The 23422-nt window shown below is 34.1% G+C and overlaps 1 protein-coding gene across 5 annotated transcripts in view; it reads left to right on the top strand.

Moving 5' to 3' along the window:
* Window positions 1-22221, top strand: part of LOC100917830 (transmembrane protein 180) — a 48241-nt gene extending 26020 nt beyond the window's left edge. For 4 of the 5 annotated variants that reach the window (XM_012542761.3, XM_023497433.2, XM_023497434.2 and 1 more), the window contains exons 4-7: window positions 649-803; window positions 4302-4385; window positions 6658-6801; window positions 21419-22221. In XM_012542761.3, the coding sequence (XP_012398215.1) occupies window positions 649-803; window positions 4302-4385; window positions 6658-6801; window positions 21419-21560 (525 nt within the window). In that variant the 3' untranslated portion in view covers window positions 21561-22221. Of the gene's footprint in view, window positions 1-648; window positions 804-4301; window positions 4386-5915; window positions 6397-6657; window positions 6802-21418 lie in introns of those variants that run through there. The other variant, XM_031942016.1, reaches the window with a different exon arrangement.
* The last annotated feature ends 1201 nt before the right edge of the window (window positions 22222-23422 follow it).

The raw sequence follows: 23422 nt of genomic DNA, 5'->3' as shown, positions 1-23422 counted from the left end.
TAGAGTACCATTTTCATAGGAATAAAACAATAAATCATGTCATTAATTGCTGGATATGATCATTCTTTGATGGATGTTTTTGAGGTTGGCTGTGTATAACTTGGCAACACTGGTGGAACAGAAAGAGCTTGAATTGTGTTCTCAGAAATCCTTTTAAGTACTGACTCTGCCACTTTTATGACTTTGGGCAGATCACTTAATTATTAACTCTTGATCTGTTTAAAAAAAAATCAGGGAAGTCATACTTTCACCTCCTACTTCACACTTGGGAGAGATGAAGTGTCTAAAATACTTTATCTAACAGACAAGCTACATAAATGTGCATTTTATTGTAACTGTCAACAGCATCTCCTTCAGCTTGTGTGCTAATAGATATATTGAGATGGCCATTATTGGGCAGAAAATTCTCCCCTGGGAAAAATATTGTCAAAACTATGAAGCAGTTATGTAAGTGAGAATCATTGCATGTGGTAATAATTTAAGATTAATATTAGTTATTAATTTATTTTATGATCCATTTACTATTATATAAGTTTAATTATATTGATAGCTAATAACAATTAAATGAGAATTATTACTTCACTTGCCATAAATAAGAATTATGAGTCTGTTCTTTCCTAACCCAGGATCATTTTCTTTCTGTTTTAGTTTCTTGTGCTCATCAGCCACTCCTGGCTCAAGAAGTTTGGTTACTATAAAGTCATTTTATTTTCCTTTTATGTAGAAGTAGCAGCTGCGACTGTGATGTTTGTCTTGGGACAGGAACACTATTATATTTTGGCTTTTTATCTCACAACTAACATGTAAGTACAATGTCCCTGATTCAGAATATTTGCCAATTTAGAAGGAAAAAATTTTGAAAATTGCATTAGCTCTTTTTGTTCATCTTTTCCAAGGTAGAAAAAGTTTTTTGACTGAAGTCCTTCTATATTTTTCTATTGAAGAGTTTATTTTTTAGAGAAACAAGAGGCTGATTTGTACAAAGATAGGACATGTTGGATTATAAGCTCTTTTTGCTTTTCGTTGCTAAATGTATGAGGTAGGGTCCTAAACATAATATTGAAGTAAACTAATTCCTTATATTTTCTTTCTTTACCTTTCTGACTTCCCCCCCCCCCCATAAACTCTATCCTTAGAATTTTTATGCTGCTGCTTTGGATCCATGATGCCACTAATGTTCTTTCAAATTAATTCATGATGAAATGTTACTAACAGATTTTTTTCTTTGCACTTTTTAATGTAAGGCCAAATATATTTAAAATAACATTTTTACAGCAACCAAAAGCACTAAATATTTAGACCATAGTATGTAAACTAATGAAATAACCTTAGTCTCTTAGCTTTATTAGATTTGGGGAGGAAATAATTGAGTTTGTAAATAAGATAGAAAAAAATAAGTAGAAAAAAAATTAAAAGAAATAAGTAGAGGGGCAGCTAGGTGGCGCAGTGGATAGAGCCAGCCTTGAAGTCAGGAGGAGCTGAGTTCAAATGGGACCTCAGACACTTAACACTTCCTAGCCTGCGCAAGTCACTTAACCCCAATTGCCTCAGGGGAAAAAAACAAAACAACAACAACAAATAAACAAAAAAAAGAAAGAAAGCTTTCCCATATGGGTACAAAGAGCTTTCTTTGAGTTAGTTTTCATGTTTCCTTAAACCTGAAGAGAAACAGTAACTGAAAATGACTTCAAATCATTGTAAATCATAAACAGAGATCTCAAGAGCCTTTAGATGTCCTTGCAAGTATTCATTATTTGTAGTTCAAATAAAGGACCAACTTAAGGTCCAAAAAGAATGGAAAATTTTTTCCCACCACCAAGACACAAATATCCTTTTAGAAGAAATTCTCCATATGCTGAGCTATAATTATTTGACATTACAAGTTTTTAATAGTAAGAATATCACAATATTTTTGTTGTAAAAAGAAAACCTGGAAGGAATGATGGAAATTGATTTCTCATGATGAGGTTTGGGTAGATTCCTCTCAAATTATTCCATATTTTTTGTCTATTTCACCTATAAAATTAAGGATTATTTTTGCTAAAAATCATTTATATAGATTTTTAGAATTAAAGCAATATGTTTATAATGAATAATTATTGGCAAATTTTTAGAAATTTATTATACTTTAACTCAGACTATTTTCTTTTTTTATTTACTTATCATTATTGATTCTATTTTCCCCTATTTGTACCTTATCTGTTTTATTCATTATGCCATGAGAAAAGTTTCACATTTTTCAGTGGTATATCCTATTAATTAGAGCTTATATCAACACTGTGAGCCAAATTTAATGAGCTGGTAATGACTCTTGAGGTCTCTTAAGAAGATAAAAAAGTAGTTTAGGTTTATTTTTATCCAAAAGGAAAATAATTGTTTAGTATTTCTTACCAATTGTTTTCATATTTTCAAAAATATGAAAGAAGGGAAATGCAAATTAAAATAATTTTGAGATTCTGTCTCACAATCATCACAACGATCTCTTGGTTCTGCTCATTTCACTCAGCATCAATTCATGTAAGTCTCTCCAGGTCTCTCTGAAATCATACTGCTGATCATTTCTTTATAGAACAATAATATTCCATAACATTCATATACCACAACTTATTCAGCCATTCTTCAACTGATAGGTATCCACTCAGGTTCCAGCTTTTTGCCACTACAAAAAGGGCTGCCACAAACATTGGGTCCTTTTCTCTCATTTATGATCTCTTTAAGATACAGGCCCAGTAGAAATACTGCTGGATCAAAATGTGTGCACAGTTTGATAGCCCTTTGGGCATAGTTCCAAATTACTTTCCTGAATGGTTGGATCACTTCACAACTCTACCAACAATATATCAGTGTCCCAGTTTTCCCATATCCCCTCCAACATTTGTCATTATCTTTTCTGTCATCTTAGCCAATCTGAGAGGTGTGTGTAGTGGTACCTCAGAGTTGTCTTAATTTGCATTTCTCTGATCAATAGTGATTTAGAGCACCTTTTCATATAAATTGAAATGTTTCAATTTCTTCATCTGAAAATTGTTCATATCTTATGACCATTTATCAATTGTAGAATGGCTTGAATTTTTATAAATTTGAGTCAGTTCTTTATATATTTTGAAATGAGGGCCTTTATCAGAACCCTTGAATGTAAAAACTTTAAAAATCACTTTTGAGGAAATTTTATGAACAGATTTAGAATGAAACAAGTAGAACCAGGAGAATTTCATACAATAACAACAGTGTAAAGATAAGCAACTTTGAAAGCTATAAAAACTACGATCCATACAAGGACTATCCATAGTTCCAAAGGACTGATAATAGAACATTTTCTCTCTATCTCCTGACAGAGAGGAATAGATTTAGAGTAAAATAGAATAAGATGTATTTTTAAATATAGCCAAGGAGAGAATTTGTTTTGCTGTACTACAAAGAATTTGTTTTTCTTTTCTTTTTTCCCCCCAGTGGACTGAGAGAGGAGAGAAAATTATTGTTCATTTGTTCAGTTGTGCTTAATTCTTTATGAATAATTTTGGGGGCTTTTCAGCAAAGATATTATATTAGAGCAATTGCTATTTTCTTCTCCAGCTCATTTTATTGATGGGAAAACTGAGGCAAACTGGGTAAAGTGACTTACCCAGAGTCACACCGCTAGTAAGTGTCTGAGGCCAGATTTGAACTAAGTAACATGAGTTTCTAATTTCAAGCCCACCACCTAGCTGCCCTCAGGAGAGAAAATAGATTTTTGTTGTTTTTTTTTTTTTTAATAGAGGTTGAGGGTGGTATTATAAATGTGGGATATTGCCTGTTTTTCCAGATAAGGTCTTTATGTTGTTAGTTTTACTTAATTGTCTTACTTTGTTATATTTCTTCTGGAATGGGGATGATCTGGAAATGCTTGTAATATAAAAATAACTCATCAATAAAACTTTTTTTAAAAAATAAATCTATCTAACACCATATGCCCACCTACAAGACTGCATGAATATCAGTGCAGAACTCTCCAGGTATGTATAGAGTCTTGTGTCTGCCCGAGTCAACAACTCCTGATAACCACATCTGTGTCTGATTTTTGTGACCTGAGTGATCTCCTTTAGTTCCTTCTTGCATATTGGCTCTGGAGTCTCCTATTCATAAGACAAAAAATATATATATATATTAGCTCACTCCTCCTGATGTATTCCTTCTACAATTTCTTTTTCTTTAATTTAAACCAGCTACTGGTATTTACTTGATTTGTTTCTAAAAAAAAAACAACAAAAAATAAACCTATGATTCTAATAAGCATTTTCACATGTATATTTTCTTTTTTCTAGGGTAGTAGTTCAAGCCTCATTTAGTTTGTTTAATCTTCCTCTGGCTGACATCATTGATGCAGATGTACTGAAATTCAAACGGAAGTAAGTTCCTTTTAAACAATGACTGCAAAAGTCAACAGTGTAGACCAAGACTATAAAATTTATTGCATTTCAGTTATGTTTTTATTTGCAAATACACTTCAGTCATAGATTTAGAAGAGCACTCAGGAGCCATTTATTCCAGCCTTCTCAACTGACAGTTGAGGATGCGAAAGCTGATGGAGAAATGTAATTGTTTATTTGAAGACACATAGTGTCCATGAGGAAGACCATAAAGTGGCCATTTTAAAAAAAGTTTCTATTACTCTTAAAATTGTCACTTTAAGAGAGCTTGTAAGACCAGTATATAAAACAAATGTTAACATTGGTAGTTTTCTCTCCTTTCCCAAGTGATTTTACAATTTTTAGGGGCAGTATAGCAAATTACTGCTCATATTAAGAAGTCTCTGTAGTACTATAATAATAAAATTAAAGGATAGATTTTACCTTTCTGTGACCACCAAAAACCAAAAGGGGAGAAATGTTAGCTGACATTTATATATCAACTTAGGGTATACCAAGTTTTTTACATTTAATCTAATGTGTTATTAGCCTCATTTTATAGACAAGGAAACTATAGAGTTCAGAGAGATTATGATGTGTTTTAAGGATCACACAACTTGTAAATATCCAAGACAGAATTTATACTCAGGTCTTCCTGATTGCTGATCCAAATAGAGATAGATGTCATTAGTGGTACAGTTTAGGTTAGCTGTTTGAGAAGAATGTAATTTGTTTGTAATGTGTCAATGTGTCAATGAAAGTATTCTTAAAAACAAAAATGCCTTCCCCAGAAAATAAAGGTGAAAAAAGATTTACTTTTCAGAAACTTTTGAAATCATTTACCAACTGGTACATGTCTGACACAAAACTCAAATTATTCTTCCTGTAAAAGAAGAGATTGAACTTTTGCTCGGTGACACTTCAAGAACAAAATTCAAAGTCCATGGTTGTTGCTGTTAATTGCCTAGTAGACATTTTAGAAATTATGAGAAAAAAATTTTTTGACCTGTAGCAAAGAAGTTGTCTATCACTCAGACTTGCTTTAAAAGTCCAGCTGATATGCATATCCAGAAAAGGAGTTAATTGTGTCTGAATATAGATTGAAGCATACTTTTTTTAAAAAAGCTTTTTATTTTCAGAACACATACTTATTTAGTTTTCAGCATTCACCCTTGCAAATACTTGTGTTCCAAAATTTTTTTCTTCCCTCCCTTCCTCCTCCCCACCCTCTCCTCTAGACAACAATATTTGGGATGTGAGGGGCTTGGAGATCTATGGTTTTTTTTCTCCCTACAACATAATCTTTATGCTCATTGGGGAGGGAGAGGAAAAGAAGGAAGAAAGAATTTGGAACTCAAAAGTTTTAAAAACAAATGTAAAAAATTTGTAACTGGAAAAATATATATACATGCTAAAAAAAAGGGGGGGGGGAGATTTCTGAGAATTATTTTGACTTAGAAAACCACAAATTAAAATATCTATATGTAAAGTTCTGATTCCCTTATATTTCTAGTGTGCTTATTGTTTCAGATTGAAAAGGAATAGATGAATTTGAGACACATACTCTGTATGTTTTCATTTGAACTCTTTTGCCAAGGAAAGAAGCCACACTCACCACTCAATTGATCAAAGCTATTTATTGGCAAAGATACTCAAAGAATGCGTCGTTAGCTTCTCCTTACAATTCCTGATTACACTGAACTAGTTTTGTGACTGCTTCACAAGGGTTATAGCACTGGGTCTTGTTGCAGTTCTCTGTAATTTTTTAACTTTGGTCACTATTACAGCTGAGTCTGTAATTTTATTATTATTTTTCGTTACTATGGTTTCATAAATAATTCAAACCTTATATGATTTCAGTGTGTTAATTGTCATTATTATGTAAGATGCTCTTTAATTTATTAAAAAGAATGTGATAAGCAGGTAACAGGCCTGTGTCCCCGTGGCTTCATGCTCCACATCCAAGAGGAATAAAGATATTAAGATCATGCTAAAAAACCCTTTGTAATTCTTTGCATTGAACCATCAGATTTATCAATACCTCATACTTATCCAAACTTGTTTTTGTCATTAATATTTATTTGCTTAAGAATAAGTTCGTTTAAGTACTCCTGTTTACTGTATGTATTTACTGTATTCATCCTTTTGGTTAGCTCATCTGATTTTATTCATTTGTTTTTAAAGAGTTCCATGTCAGGTTCCATAAATCAATGAATAGGTGTCTGCACAGGATGAATATGAAATGGTTTTATTTTGATCTTATCCATTACAGATCACCCCTTTCCTCAATGGTTTTTGGGACCAATGCTTTGTTTACCAAACCTGCCCAGTCTTTAGCTCCTATGGTTATAATCACTGTGTTAAACCACTTTGGGTACGAACAACTAAACAAGAAGTCCATACAGATTGATCCCAGGTAAAGTACTTAAAATTATGGGGAAAAAACTGAAAAAGTTGTGTATACTATATTCCAGACACAATGCTAGGCATTACAAAGGTAAAAAATGATAGTCCTTGCTTTCAAATAACTTACATTCTTTTGGTGGAAAACAACATATATCCAAAAGAATAAATAAATCATACAAAGTAAATATAAAGAAATTTCACTGGGAAGGTACTAGCCATGGGAATCAGGATAGATTTCCTGTAGGAAATGACAAGTGAACTGATCCTTAAAGAAAGCCAGGGATTATGTGAAGTAGAAATTATGAGGGAGTGCATTCTCTGTTTAATAAATTCCATAAATAGTAAATATTTATTGCTTTGCCTTTAATTGACTACATAAAGTCCAAGGGATTGGAGATGGTATGCCGTGTAAAAGAAATAGCAAGTCAGTCAGAATAGTGCATGAAGAAATACAGAGTATAGCAAGTCTGGAAAGGTTTGCTGTAGCCAGATTCTGAAAAAGTTAAAAAAAGCCCAATTAGAATTTGTATTCTTTTTTTAATGATAGAGGCAAGAGGGAGCAACTAGAACTTCTTGAGCAGGACAGTGACAAGTCAAATTAATACTTTAGGAATATCAATTTCATAACTATGTGTAGGGCAGATTGGAAAAGAGACCAGTTAGAAGGCTATTATAATTGTCCTCGTGAAAAGTGATAAGAGCCTGAACAGGGGTAGTTTGCTTTCCTTGAAAGTAGAAATATTAAAGACCTATTTGTTTGTGCTTCAAGAAGAGATATATTAACTATTTAACAAACTGATCTCAAGATATATAACTATTTTAGAGATCTATTCATTCAGGTATGTTGTTGAGCAAATCTGTGATAAGAATAAGGTGACAGGAGGTTTTGCCTCAGGACAATAAAATCTAGAGAGCAGTGACAGGCTTGTTATTCCTTAAGCAGGTTAGAAACAACTGAATTCAGCAGGTAATCAGCAAGGATAATAAGTTAATATAGGAAGCAACAAATGGTATCATTTTCTACTCCAGTCCTCCAACTTTACTCCCTTTCCTGAGATGCCTCAGGGCATCTTAGGCTCGCCTGTACAACAAGCAATTGACTTCATTTTTAAAAGTTCATTTCAGGAATTTTTTTCCTGCTTCTCACCCTTGGTGTGTGTGTGTATGGTTTTTTTTTTTTTTTTGGGGGGGGGGGAGGAGGTAGGAGTAGGTTGAGGGGTGAGTGCCAGAATTGCTAGTTATCTTTCTCTGACATTTAGTGCCCTAGAGTAATTTAATATTTGATTTACCAATGGCTTGGAGGGATAATGTATTTCCGAAAATGATCCAGCATGATGTCCATAAAGTGCTTTAAAATCCTCCATGGCAAAATTACTTAGCAAAATATATAAATATAAATAGCTCACAGCATCCTTGCATGTGCTTTTATTGTTTTGCCCCTTATAATTTATACAACTGCAACTTGGGGATAATGTTCTTTATTGGACTGTTTTTAAGAGCTACAACTAACCATATAAACTTTATTTCTGACCCCAGTAGGGTGGACAGATTTTTGTGATTATATGACAAACATTTGTTCCAAATTTGGTGATTTCCACTTCTTGGTGTTAATAGGATTTGGCTTCAAGTTGCCCCCATATACTGCATAGTAGTCCATTATGGATCTTCCTGTCAAGTTACTGAGCAAGAAAAGCAGAGTTTAATTTCTCTCCATTTTACCAGTGAAAATCAAGTCCTTAGTTCAGGAGTCAGCAAGGCCTGCCAAGGCCTATGTGACCATAAAGGCTCAGTAGGCTAAGAATGATTATAAAAACTATTTTAATATAGCTCATTGAACCATAGAAAAAGAGAGTACCATTTTAAATGATGTTAAAAAAAAAAAAAGACAAAAACATTCTTAGTTTGTGGGTTGTTTAAAATCAGATAGTAACCTGAATTTGGCCATTGGCCAAATTTGCTATCCTCTGCTTTGCTTCAGTTATTATATAGTATAGTTGTTTTCATATCTATATCCTACTAAAAATCACATTGAAAATTCCATTTTATCTCTTTCTGTACTGAAGACTGCTAACTGATGTAATTAATGCTAAATTGAAAAAGCCTAGGGTTTGTCCTTCTGGCCAGCAAACCTTTTGTGGATTAGCAAGTACTATTATAATATAGATGCTAAATATCACAGTAATTTAAGGAAGTGATGTCATTTTAGGTATATGAAATATATCCTATATTTTTTCCCTCTGAGGCAATTGGGGTTAAGTGACTTGCCCAGGGTCACACAGCTAAAAAGTGTTTAAGTTTCTGAGATCAAATTTGAACCCAGGTTCTCCTGACTTAAGGGCTAGTGCACTCTGCCACCTAGCTGCCCCTATGAAATATATACCCTAATATAGAACACTGGAACTCAATACATATTGTTATTCTGGCCCAATTCATATTGCTTTTTGATATATGTTGGAACTGGGGAAGGAAATTGAGAAAAGTGTCACAAATTAATATTTGTTGAGTGCAGTAGAATATATTCAATGGCTTTGCAGCCTAATAAAAGAGAAAGCATTCATCCGGGAATAAACATATGTTTATTTTAGAGAATATGCTAAAATAAACATGTTTATTCCCTGATGAATGCATCATATTCTCAAACAAAGATGAATGATATTTGATTTGCTTTTTCTCTTTTATCTGTTTCATAGTAAAAAAAAAAAAAGCTTTGCAAAATTATACTTGTAAGAATAGTTTAGAAAGTGATTTCTCTCCAAATGACAAAATAAATAATACTGTATTGAACTTTATCCAAGGAAATGCTGTAGGGTAAATGGCCTAATGTAATTGAAAATTACCTCAAGGCTTAGTTTCTATGTAATGAAAGAGTTCTTGGTGTTTAATTTTATATAGCTAATCATTAAAATCAGTTTTAAGAACTGTTCATTGAAAATGTGATATCCATAGAGATTTATTACAGCAACAGCCCCTATAATAACTGGAGAACACTCTGTTGTTTGTTTAATGGCCTCTGTTTCTTATTAAGGTGTAATTCACTGTTTTATTCAGTAGTAAAGATCAGGTTACTAAGGAAAAAAAAAGGACTCTTGTGTATTATATTTGGCTATAGTGGATTTCATTCTTACATTTCATGCCTTTACTATGTAGTTTATTGAATTGTATTTGTGAATTATATTCTTTTATTTGTTCCATTTAATTTTTTTCATATCCTTCTTAACCTCTGAGAGGGATGTGAAAAAAATCTCTTAACCTCTGAGAGGACATTGGAACCTTGTCTTGCAATAGAACAATATTCCCTCTTTTAGAGAACAAATCTGGAAATCAGATTTCTTGAGTTCACTGTCAAGCAACAAAAAATAGCTTTAGCCCCCTCCTTGAGTACTGAAGTACTCCTTGAGTACAACTGGTGAGTTGTAGACCAGGCAAGAACCATAAATTGAAATAGCAAAACATTTAATTAGAACAAAATAGCAAAGGAAATAACTAGGGGAAATCCTGCTGCCCCCCCCCCCCCCCTTACAAATGAATACAGTTTTCTACATACTCACAAATTGTTGTGAAAGGAAAGCTCCTCAGAAAGCTCATGTTGTGAGGCCGGAAGGGACTTCACTGCTGTGTGCTTTACCTCATGACTAGGAAAGGCTTCTCTGCCTGACTTCTCACTGCTTTATGCCCCAGAGTGCCCTGTGCCCTCCTGCTGCTTAACTCTGCAACCATCAACTCTGGATGCTCCATCTCTTCCGCTGCATCCAAACTGACCAGAGTACCCTGACTCTGCCTCCTAACTTATTTGTTTATTGTTCTCTACCACTCAACCTTCCAAGTAGAGAAACGCCTTCTAGCTTCTTAGTCTATATCATCCAGGCTAAATTCTAGTCTATCCTCCACTCCTCATGGCTGCTACTTTGGAGAATTGTCTGTGTTCTCTTAAAGATTTTAAGTGAGGCTTATTCATCTTTTTATTTTTTTTTTCTGTCCTGGACTCCTTTGGCAGTCTATAAGCCTCTTCTCAGAATAATCTTTTAAAATGCATAAAATAAAATATATAGGATTATAAAGAAAAACAGTTATATTGAATTGTCAAAATATATTGTTTTTGTATACTGACCGTTCAATCTGATCCAGAAAGGACTTTATTCCCACTTTGCCTTATGCTCTGTTGAGATGAGTAATTAGCCAGATAATAGATAAAAGTAAAATGTGTATGTCTTGGGAATAGGGAACACATTTTTGCCTCTGTCTTTAACCTCCTTCATAGGGAGATCTAACTGGAGAACAAAGGGTCAGACAGAGAATTATAAGACTCTTTTTCCTTGCCTTGCTCAATGAAAGGTTTCCAGCTTTTACTCCCAGCTGAGTTAGAGCAAGTAAAATCTCCTCTCAGACTCAAGGAGTAGGTATTATTAGAATCATGATGAAAATCAGCACTTTCACTGCTGTTGGAAAAGGTGTGTGAATAAATTAAAGATTTATTCACAATCCCAGTAAATTAGGGTTTTTGTTTATTTATTAAAAACAAATACAAAATGGAAAAAGAAAAACATTGCTAAGTGTACAGCAGAACATGAGAGGATTCAAAATATGAGACTAATTTCCATTTCAAAAAAGCCTTTAAAATAAATACTACGCATTGTATTCAGAGCCATCAAGCTTTCTTTGCTTCCCTATAGGTTTTCTTTTTTCATCCTATATATCAGTGAGAAGTCAGGCAGAGGAGGCTTTCCTAGTCATGAGGCAAAGCACATAGCACTGAAGCCCGTTCCGACCTCTGCTGTGCACTTTTTACTTTATTCTTTTTTTCTCCCTTTCTTACCCCTGATTTCTCCCATGAAGGCTCCATTTAAGCATAGATATGTGTGTATGTGTGTGTGTGTATATATGTATATGTACATATATGTAGATATCTCTAATCATATACATGTATACACATATACATTCATATACATCTATGTAAGGCTGTATGCTTGTTTTGTCCTCTGTTTTTCTGAAGGTGCATAAATTTATCCTTCATAAGTCCAAGTCTTTTTATATTTTTCTAAATCTACCAAACTCATAATTTCTTACACCACAGAAATATTCCAACCTTATACTATCTAGTTATTTTAAATAGTCTAAACCAAGCTCCTATGCTTTACTTCTACCTATCTTGCTTTGCTATTACTTATCTTGCCCTTACCTCTCCCTCCCTTATCCTCTCCCCACCACTTTCTCTTTTTATCCCTTTCCCATTTATTTACACATCTTTTTATTTCCCCCAATCCTATTCTCTCACCCTTTTATTTCTTTATAAATTTAGAAGACTTTTTATACCTTCCTAGGTAAATATGTATTGTTCCTTCTTTAAATTGTTCTTTCTCAGTGTGAGCAGGATTCCAGCCCTTTTCCCCCTAATTCCTCTATCAGTCCTTAGTCTTGTACTTCATTTGTACAATATAACTATTCAGTTTATCTTTTCATTCAGGTTTTGCTTTTTGGAATCGTCATTTTCAGTTCTATTCCAATCTTAGTTTCAGACTCCCCAATTATCAATGACAATCTTAGACATATGACTTATATTTCCATGTATAAAACATAAACAGTTTGTCCTTATTGAGTCCCTTGAAATTTGTCTTTAATATTTACTTTATATTTCTCTTGGATCTTATATGTCACATTTTCTGTTAAGTTCAAATATTTTTGCAACAAAATCCAGAAAGTCTGGCAATTCACTGAATATCCTTTTTTTCATTCAGAATTATGTTTATTTTGCTGATTATGACCTTTTTTATTACAACCCCAGTTTTTTGTTTTTTTTTTTTTTTTTTGTTCTTCTATATATATGACATTCCAAGATCTGCCATCTTTTAAGGTAGCCATCTTTTTAAAATTGTAGCTTTTGGGTAGTCCAGTTATTATGTTTTTTGTTCTTGTTCTGTTCTCCATGTGAGGGTTGTAGAAGACCCTTACCCAAAATAACTACTCAGAGATCAATAAACAACTTTTCTCCCTTCTAATGAGTGAAAACCTCTCGAGGATGAGCCGTCCCATCACGAGATAAGAAAGAGAAAGCTTGTGGTAGGAGGGCTAAAGTAGTAAAGATACATAGCTTTTATACAAGAAATTACATCACAAGTAAGAGAGCATTGAGAAGGGGAGGGGGAGGCATCTAATTGGTTGTTGCTATTTGGGGAGATTGGAATGGAAGGTTTCTGTTTTCCTGAAATCAGCCTGACAGTAAGTCAGGCCTTCAGGCTTAATCAAGCAGACAGTGGTCCAGCTAATAGACTAAATATCGATAAATGTCAAATATCAATAAATGTCATCAGGTTAAGTAAATATGTTTCTAGCTGGCCAAGGCTCAAGTAGATATGAGCCTGCACATATTATATATAGATCTATAGCCTGCACATATAGGGGAAACACAGAAATAATAAAATACAGAAAAAGAATTCATACATTCCTGTAAGTTCTTCACCTTATCTATTCCCCACATCCAGATCACTTGTTTTTCTTATGAAATGTCACATACTTTCTTGTATTTTGTTTTATTATTTCTTGGTCTCTTATAACTTCATTGGCTTTCCCTTGTCCTTATCCCCATAGTAACATTTCATTTTTTGTAGCAGATTGTTGGTGTCATGCTGCAAAAGAAAACAGAAAAAAAAATAAAACAAGAAAATTAAAGTTAAAAAGTATACTACAGTCTGCCTTCAGAATGCATCAGTTCTTTCTCTGCAGGAGAATAGTACTTTTCATCATAGGTCCTTTATCTTGGATCATTTTCTTGATCAGAGTAGTTAAGTCTTTAAACTTAGTCATCCTTACAATATTGTTAAGGGCTTACTATATGGCAGGCATTGTACTAAGTGTTAGGGAGGCAATTATAACAAAAAGAAAGTCAATTGTCAAGGAACTTTTACATTATAATGGGTGGAAGGAAAGAAGTATATGTCCATGCCATCTGTATAGGGGGTAGTCAGAAGCACTACTGGTTAAGGTTTCAAATGTAGCTGTACTTAGCTCTGTTTCTAAATGAAGACTCTGAATGGAACTCAATATTGAGAGAAAGGGCCAGCATGACAGAGACATTACTTCTTTGAGAGGGATACCTGTTTCTGTATTGAAAATCACTAAGGTTACGGGGCTGTGGTTGTTGCTGAGAATGTCTTATTAAAGAAGTGAGAAGTACAGTGAATAATTTTGGGGAAAAGTGAAGTTTTGCTTGGTCTTGAGAAGTGCATATTTTATTTAAAACATTCCTGAAACTGATGAATTAGGATGGTTATGAAGGTTTTGGTAGGAATTAAGACTTAATACAGTATGTTCCAGAGCTAAATCCATAACTGCTATTACTAATGAAACAGAAGCATGATGAGAAAGACATTATCTGGATAGTAGTGACTTAAAATGATGGTAGATTTTATGAAAAAATAGAGCATCATGAAAAAATAAGGGAAGAAGATAATGTGATGATTAGGAGATATTGTGAAACTGTAAAGCTAAGCAGGATTAAGGAATGCATTTCTACCCAAGGATTAAACAGATATGGTTTGGAGGGGGATTTAAGGTATTATGGTAGAATCAAGAGGTAGATTTTCTGAAAACTAAGAAGAAAATGGGTCAATGCAATCATTCCCATGCCAGCAGGAAGAAGGGAAAAAGAGAAGAGAAAATAACTTTTAAAACTATGAAGGCCTCCCCTTTGAATAAAAGGTGAAATAAAAATAAAGACCTCTGAAAAGAAAGGTAACCCTTTCTGACTGCATCAAGTAATTCATTAAAGTTGTAGGAAAATATCTATTCTGTAGGGAGACTGAAGTTGAATTGCTTGGAGATTTCAGTAATAATAACATAAGCCTGAGAAGACTGGATCATATATGACAATGGTAGCTATCAAATTGCCCTATTCATCCAAGTACCCGCCTCTTTTCTTGCTCTTGAATTCAGATCTAATGACTCATTCTCCTTTTGCATTTCTGACCTTGTGTTCAGTGGGGCCTTTTCCTCTGCAGATTGTCACAGGTGTTCCAGTGCTCTGTTATCATGGGGAAAAAAAGAGGAAAAGGCAAACCTGTTCTTAGAGATTAAAAAGCTTACTGAGAGGAACCAGTGGCAGCTGGAGTCCAATTTCTGGGTATTCCAGTAACTGGAATTTGCAATAAGCAGAGAATGACAACAAATAATGGGCTTCTTGCTACTAACTAAATATTCAGACAATGCATAAAGGTGCCCCAAACAGAAACTATATATTTTTTTTTACATATAGTGTAGCAATTGTACAATTTACACCTCATAGTCATGTATTTACAGTTTTCTCCTTTATTTAAAAACATTTCATTTATGGATTTGAGACAGTTTAATGATTTAAATGATTTAATGATTAATAATAATAACTTTGCTTCCATCAGCCTTTGGTATATTTGGCTTTTGCAGAAGATACTCCTACAATGAGTGAATCTATCTACTCTTAACTCATGAGAACAGGTAAAAGTATGAAAGTAGATTCATGCTGATGACCAACTCTAGCAAGAGCCTGCAGAGAGGGCTTGTGCTCCTTACACTTGAAATTTATAACCAGCTGCCTTCAGTCATTGATTTCCCTACTACTGATAACTATCCTGAAATCAGTGAATCCATTCCTTCCTGTAATTAAAGATATATCTGTTAGGAGATAAATCTATGATTCTAAGTTAAAAGTTCAGAATTATAAATTATAAATTAGGTCAGAGCCAAAATCAAACTGACCCTCAGGATTTCTCTGTGTGTCTGATCCTCCCTTCTTTTCCTTCTGTATATCTGTTCTGCGTGTCCTTTGTCTGACTGTCCCTCATCACCTCAGGCATCAGCAGCCCTTCTAAAGCCAAAAAGTTGTTAACAGCTATGGGACTAGCATAGAGCTGAAAAATGGTTTAGAAATGACTGAGAAATGGATAGTTTTCTAATGGTACCAAGGCCTTTGCGTTCGAGTGACAGAATGAAGAATCATAGCCAGTGACCAGCCATGTCAAAAGGAAATGAGGTAGTACTCATGTACCAGCACCTTTGAGAATCATACTTATAATTCAGTCTGGATCATCCTAACTGTGGCTTCAGAAGGAAGAAGAAATTACAGGGATTTCAGTAATGGCCATGGCTTTAGAATATATTCCTAATTATGGAATAACTGGACAAGCTACTGTCAGAGTACTCTCCAGAAGTAATGTAAAAACCAAATTACATGAATTATTCCCTTTCCGGTCCAAATATTATTCTACATTTTGCCTTTGAACCAATGCAAAAAAGTGTTATCACAACTGGTTGAATTCCTGGGATTTTATTCTATTCATTATATTTTTGTCATCTCAGTGAACTCATGGAGAACCTTTGACATATTCAGTAGATGCCAGTTTATTTTATTTTAGTATAATTTATCATTCATTCTTAATAGTAAAGTTTTTCACTTCTTATCCACAATTCTATAAAATGTTTTATTCTGCCTCAATCTCTAATGTTGTTACTTAATAATATAGTATAATGAGAGAAATGATTACTGAACAATCGATGATTTGGGGTGATCCATGATTTCCCCCCTTTTATAAAATCATAATTTTAAAAAGTAAAAAGGTTAGTCTCTTTTTTTATTAAGCTTTTTATTTACAAAACATATGCATGGGTAATTTTTTCAACATCGACCCTTGCAAAATCTTTAACGTTTCCCTCCTTTCCCCCAACCCTCTCCCCTAGATGCCAGGTAGTCCAATACATGTTAAAAATGCTAAAGTATATGTTAAATACAATATATGTATACATATTTATACAGTTATCTTGCTGCTGCACAAGGAAAAATTGGCTCTAGAAAGAAAAGAAAAACTTGAGGAAAACAAAAATGCAAGCAAACAATAACAGAGGGAGTGGATATGCTATGTAGTGGTTCACACTCATCTCCCAGAGTTCTTTCACTGGATGTAGCTGGTTCAGTTCATTACTGCTCTATTGGAACTCTTTTGGTTCATCTCATTGTTGAAGAGGACCACCTCCATCAGAATTGATTATCATGTAGTATTGTTGTTGAAGTATATAATGATCTCCTGGTCCTGCTCATTTCACTCAGCTTCAGTTCATGTAAGTCTCTCCAGGCCTTTCTGAAATCATCCCGCTGGTCATTTCTTAGAGAACAATAATATTCCATAACATTCTTATACCATAGTTTACTCAGCCATTCTCCAACTGATGGGCATGCATTTAATTTCCAGTTTCTGGCCACTACAAAGAGACCTGCCACAAACATTCTTGCAGAAACAGGTCCCTTTCCCTTCTTTAAGATCTCTTTGGGATATAAGCCCAGTAGTAACACTGATGGATCAAAGGGTATGCACAGTTTGATAGCTTTTTGAGCATAATTCCAAATTGCTCTCCAGAAGGGCTGGATCTGTTCACAATTCCACCAACAATGTATCAGTGTCCCAGTTTCCCCATATCCCCTCCAACATTCGTCATTATCTTTTCAAAATATTAGTCTCTTGAAGGATGATGAGATGAGAGAGATGAAACTCTCCACAATCTTGATTAGACCCCTTATAGCAATTTTATCTAAGGTGAGGAACCCTGTTATGATCTACTCAAGCTTGGGTACACAAATCTTTTTGTCTAGATAGCCCAAGTCTGGGGTTTCTTTGAATAAGGGTGACATTATGTCACTTTCAGCCCCTTACTTTAATACAGCCCACTTCCCAGAGTTATCCAATCAGAGTTGATTACCCCCCCTTAAGAACAACTACTCTTTAAAGGATATATGAATTGTGAGCCCATCACCATGATTGCCTTTGATCTAAGATGACCAAATGACCATCCTTTTATGAATAATGTGCTGGCCTATTAATAAAATGATCAAATTTCCCAGAAACTGTCTCTCAAATATTTAAAATTACCACAATATTTACTTTTATAGTTTTCATACCCTTAGTATTTTCATCTCATGATCAATTAGATATCTTTAATTTTTTTTTTTAATTAAGAAAATTATTTTAAAAGGGCCCACTCAACTAGGTGTGTGGTGGCGGCTCAGTGCTTCTGGCGAGGCTAAGGATTGTGGCTTGCTTGTGCTTAGTAATTCTGAACTGCAGAAAAACTAAAGGCCACTTAGTTATCCACATTAAATCCAGCACAAATAAAGTGAGCCCAAATGGAAATGGAAGACTATGAAACTACCTAAACTGGGGCACATTTTTACCTGTATCATCATTGGGATTAGGCCCAAGGGACTACTACACTTAGTGTTTACTAAGAATGGCTCCTGGGGATTATTATTTCTCTTAGTTAAACTAAATGTGTGACTCAGAACCCTCAGCCTGTTTGTGCTAGCATAAGTCAGAGTGGTTTTTACAAACTCTCAATAATTTATATCTCCTTTCTCCTAGATTGCCCCTTCTTTCAAGTCTCCCTACATACATTCAACTAGATAGATTTTTTTTTTTTTATCAGCTGCTGAGATGTAGTAAAATCACCTGATTCAAATTTACTTTTTATCTCCCCCACATGTCCTTTGGTGGAAAGTCTAATTAACAATACAGTCAACAAAAGGATGCTTGTTATTTATAAATTAAATAATCAGTTTATAAATAAATTATATGTGGCTCTTTCATATTTTTCTATTTAAATTAAAATTGTGGTTACTTTATTTCTTTTTAAAATATAATCTTAAACATTAGCAAATATATCAAATGAAGAATAATTTTTTTTTTTTATGGAACCCTTAGCATCTAACAAAATAGAACCAATCATCTTAACAAACAACAAAGATTATGCTTGCTCTCTGTCCTCTTGTAGAATATAAGCTCATTGCCAGTAGGAACCATTTTATTCTTTATGCTTGTATCTTCAGAATTTTAGCACAGTGCCGAGCATATAGTAGTTGTTTACTAAATAAAATTGATTGATTCCAAGTTCACATGAAGTTCTGTCTTTTGCTTTGCTTTCTTTTATCTAGAATTGTAATAATATACTTTCCTTAGTGGAAAGAAAATTAAATGTTGCTTTCTATTCAATCAATCAACAAGCATTTATTAAGTGCTTAATACTAGTCAGGCTCTATGTTAAGAAAAGTTAAGAAAAACTGAAAATACTTTCAAGGAACTTACATTGCGACTGGATGAAAAATGAACATGAGTGGGAAAAGATTCTTGTAGAAGGTAACATCAGAGTTAAATCCTGAAGGAAGCCAGGGTTTCCACAAAGCAGAGGGTAGAGAGCAGCAAAGTGGCCCAATGGATAGAGAGTACTGATCTTAGAGTCAGGAGGAACCGAATTCAAATGTTATCTCAGAAACTTAGTGCCTGTGTGAACCTGGGTGCCTTTAAAACAAAATTTTAAAAGGGGGGGAGGGGAAGAAGAACATTCTAAGCATTAGAGACAGCCAGTTTAAAAATACAGAATTGAGAGATGAAACATTGAGAAGGAGGAACAAGTAGGCTAGTTTAGACTGTCTATATGGAGGAGAATAAGATTAGAAAGATAGAGAAGGGCCAGGTTGTGATGCTCTTTAAATCTCAAACAGACAAATTTCCATATATATATATATATTCCCACCCTATCCCTAGGCAATGGGGATTAAATGACTTGCCCAGGGTCACACAGCTAGGAAGTATTAAGTGTCTGAGGCCACATTTGAACTCAGATCCTCCTGACTTCAGGGCTGATGCTCTATCTACCGTGCTACCTAGCTGCCCCCAACAAATTTATATTTGATCCTAGAAGTAGGAAGGGGCTCCTGGAATTTATTGAGGACAAGGGGAATATGTAAAATGCTCAGACCCATATTTTAGGACAATCCTTTTTATAGCTGTGTTGAAGATGGATGGTAGTGGGGAGAGACTTGAAGAAGATCAATTAAGAGGCTGTTGCAGTAATCCAGGCAAGGAGTAGTAACTGTGAGTAAAAAGAAGCAGACAACTTGAGATATTGTCAAGATAGAAATGACAATATTTGGTAATTAATTAGCTAAATAAGAGAGATTGAAAGCTGAAGATGTGGTTATAAACCTGAATGAAAGAATGGTGATGTCTTCAACAAAAGGAAATTTTAGGAGAAAATTTTTGGAAGTTCCTTGTGGGACATGTATGAATTTGACATGCTTATGGGACATAGAGGATAAATAATAAGTGGTGCTAAATAATCAATAGACAGAAATAACTGTGTCTCTCTCTGAAGAGAAACTAGAATAGGATTTTTCAGCATGCAGATGATAACCCAACCCATAAGAATTAATGGCATTACCAAATGAAGTAATAGAGAAAAAAAAAAGGGCCCAGGATAGCCTTGGGATGTACCCATAGTTAATGACATTAGTGAAGAGCCAGTAGAAGATTCTGAGGCGTCAGGAAAAGCCAAGAAGTAGTGAGTTTTCAGGGGAAAAAAATGATCAGCGGTACCACATGCTTCAGAGAGGAAAAGAAAGATAAGAATTAAGAAAAGATCACTAGCTTTGGCAATTAGGGTTTTATTGGTAACTTTGGAGGGAGCAGTTTCAATCGAAGATGAGATTGAAAGCCAGATTTTGAAGAGAGAGCAGGGAAAGGAAATGGAAGCATCAAGTAAGTACCATATTTCCAAGGCATTTAACTGAGAAGGGGAGGAAAAATGTAATAGCCAGTTGCAGGCCTGGTAGGATCTAGTTGCCTCTAAGAATGATGAAGATTTGCACTTGTTTATAAGTGCAAGGCAGCTGAGTGGTGCAGTGGATAGCGTGCCAGGCCTGAAGCTTCAAATCTGGCTGCACATAGAGGAGGAAGAAAGAAAGAGATCTGAAATGAAAGGCAGTTAATTATTGATGAGGAGTTCCAGAGGGCACAGAAGTCAGGGCAGGCAGATCGAGAGAGGTCATTAGCAAGATAGGTTTGAAGTAGATTGCCAGGAGAGAGGAGACAGGTAGGACTGGGAATGAGGTGCTTGTTCCTTGGTAATTGGGATTCTAATATTAATGAGATGGGAAGAGTAATAAGGAGATTAAGAATGCACTAAGCATTCAGAAATTAGTCCAGCCAGGATACCAGTGGCTAGAACGAAGTCTGCTCATAAAAGCAATAAATCTGTAAAAGATTTAAAACCTCCCTGGACCCCGGGGCCCTCAAAGTCTCTGAATAACTCTCAACTGCCTGGTCTTCAAGGCAGGTGATATTGTTGTGTTCAGAGAACCTCACTTTACGGTACTTGGAAGGACATAAATAAGTCTTGGGTCTAACAGAGTCTTACAAAACTTATTTTGACTTCCTCTATTTCTCTCTAGTGAGGTCTATGTTTTGTGAAATTAAATTTAGAAAAGCACCTTTAAACACTGCTAGATCATAATCACATGTATAAAACATTGTTAGTTGACCTACATATACTTCTAAGAGATTAAATCAGTGAAAAGTCAAGAATAGTATTATGAGAAAAGCTAAGTGTCAAATCTTGGTTCAAGTTTCAGTTTTACCACTAACTGACAAAATACATAGAGGAAAAGTCAGTCTCAGAATTTGGTTTTCTCATTAGTACAGTGCAGATAATCCAGATCATCTCTAAACTTCCTTTCAGTTTTAATAATCTGTGATTTTATAATTTTCTGAAAAACATTAAATCCATAGGAAAAATTGTTACTACAACAGAAAACTAACTGTGTTCTATCTTTTCTCTAGTTTATTAACAGGTCTTCATGATGCAATGTTCTCCTTGATTTGTCTGGTTCCCTTGTGCATTGCAATAATCCAGATTCTAGCTTGGACTCCCTTCTCTATCAGAAGTAGCCATGACTCAAACTGGGCATTCACCTTCCAATAAGATCATATTCTGTCGTAAGATTAAAATGTGGTTTAAGATTTTTGTATTTTTTAATTAAGATGTTTTTCAATCAAAAATCTGCCTTCTCTTCCTCTCTTCTCCTCCCTTTGAGAAAGAAATGAAAAACAAACTCCCTGTAACTTTTATATTTTTTATATTGAATTTTTACTATGCCAAAAGGGAAAATTCCTCATTATCACCTCTTATCTATTAAAAAAATAACTTCAAGAGTTCCCTTGCCTCTTCTGACTATGGGACTAAATATAATTTGTTATTAAATAATGATGTGCCTCTGGTGCCTGTAGATTATCATTTATAGTTCTCAGAATATATTATATTCTCAGCATAGCCTAAAACTCTAGGCAATGGAATTGCCACATGATTTGGTTAAATGAATTCTCTGTGGGTTGGTGGGAAGCTCTAGAGTATACCTGCCTATTATATACGTTATTTTCAGTTTCTCTCACTATACTGTTCTGAGCTGATTTTTAGAAATCGATTGGTCCTTTATGATGGAGGGATACCTCTGTATACAGTTGGATTAGCTGCAAAACATTACTGTGCCATAATGAGCAGGTTTCTTAGGTTGGTGGACCTTTGAAAGTTTAGGGATAAATGGTCAAAGGATTTAAACAGACAATTTTCAGATAAAGAAATTAAAGTCATTTATACACATATGAAAAAAATGATCTAAATTACTGTTGGTTAGAGAAATACAAATTAAAACAACCCTGAGACACACCTCTCAGACTGTCTAAGATGACAGGAAAAGATAATGATGAATGTTGGAGGGAAAACTATGGCACTAATGATTTGTTGGTGGAATTGTGAGGTGATTAAACCATTCTGGAGAGCAATTTGGAACTATGCCCAAAGAGCTACTAAATTGTATGTCACTATTGGGTCTGACAAAGAGATCATAACAAAGGGAAAAGGACCCACATGTGCAAAATTGTAGCGGCTCATTTGGTAGTGGCAAGTAATTAGAAATTAAGTGGATGCCCATCAATTGGGGAATGGCTAAATAAGTTATGGTATATGAATGTTATGGAATATTATTGTTCTCTAAGAAATGATGAGCAGGCTGATTTCAGAAAAACCTAGACTTACATGAACTGATGGTGACTGAAGTGAGCAAAACCAAGAGAACACTTTACACAGTAATAGCAAGATTATTGATGATCAATGTCAGCAATGGAGCTGGTTCTTCTCAACAGTGCAGTACAAGGCAATTCCAATAGGTTTGGGATGGAAAATGCCATCCACATTCGGAAAGAGAACTATGGAAAATGAATGTGAATTGAGGCATAGTATTTTCACCTCTTTTTTGCTTGTTTGCTTCTTCTTTCTCATGTTTTGTTTTGTTTTGGGGTTTTTTGGTCAGTTTTTTCTTGTGCAATATAACAAATATAGAAATATGTTTAAAAGGATTGGACATGTTTTACCTATATCAGATTACTTGCTGTCTTGGGAAGGGAGAATATAAAGAAAGGAGAAAGAAAAATTTGGAAGTCTTACAAAAATGAATATTGAAAACTACGTATATTTGGAAAAATAAAATACTGTTGAGGGGGAAAAAAGAAAGTTTAGGAATCAGAATGATAGTTTATAATGTGCTTCTCATAATAAATAAATAAATAATATTAAATTAAATTAAAATTAAATTATTAAATATCATTAAATATATTTATATATTTAAATATAAACATCAAGTATTATTAAATATTAAATATTAAATTTTATATTTATTAAATATTATTATATTAAATATAAATATATTATTTATATATAATATAATATATTTATATATAAATTATATATATTATATAATTTATATACAATATAATTTATATATTTATATA

Source organism: Sarcophilus harrisii, chromosome 1, assembly GCF_902635505.1.
Source record: "Sarcophilus harrisii chromosome 1, mSarHar1.11, whole genome shotgun sequence".
Taxonomy (NCBI): Eukaryota; Metazoa; Chordata; class Mammalia; order Dasyuromorphia; family Dasyuridae; genus Sarcophilus; species Sarcophilus harrisii.
Note: the sequence above shows the minus strand (reverse complement) of the source record. Positions and strands in the feature narration are given on the sequence as shown.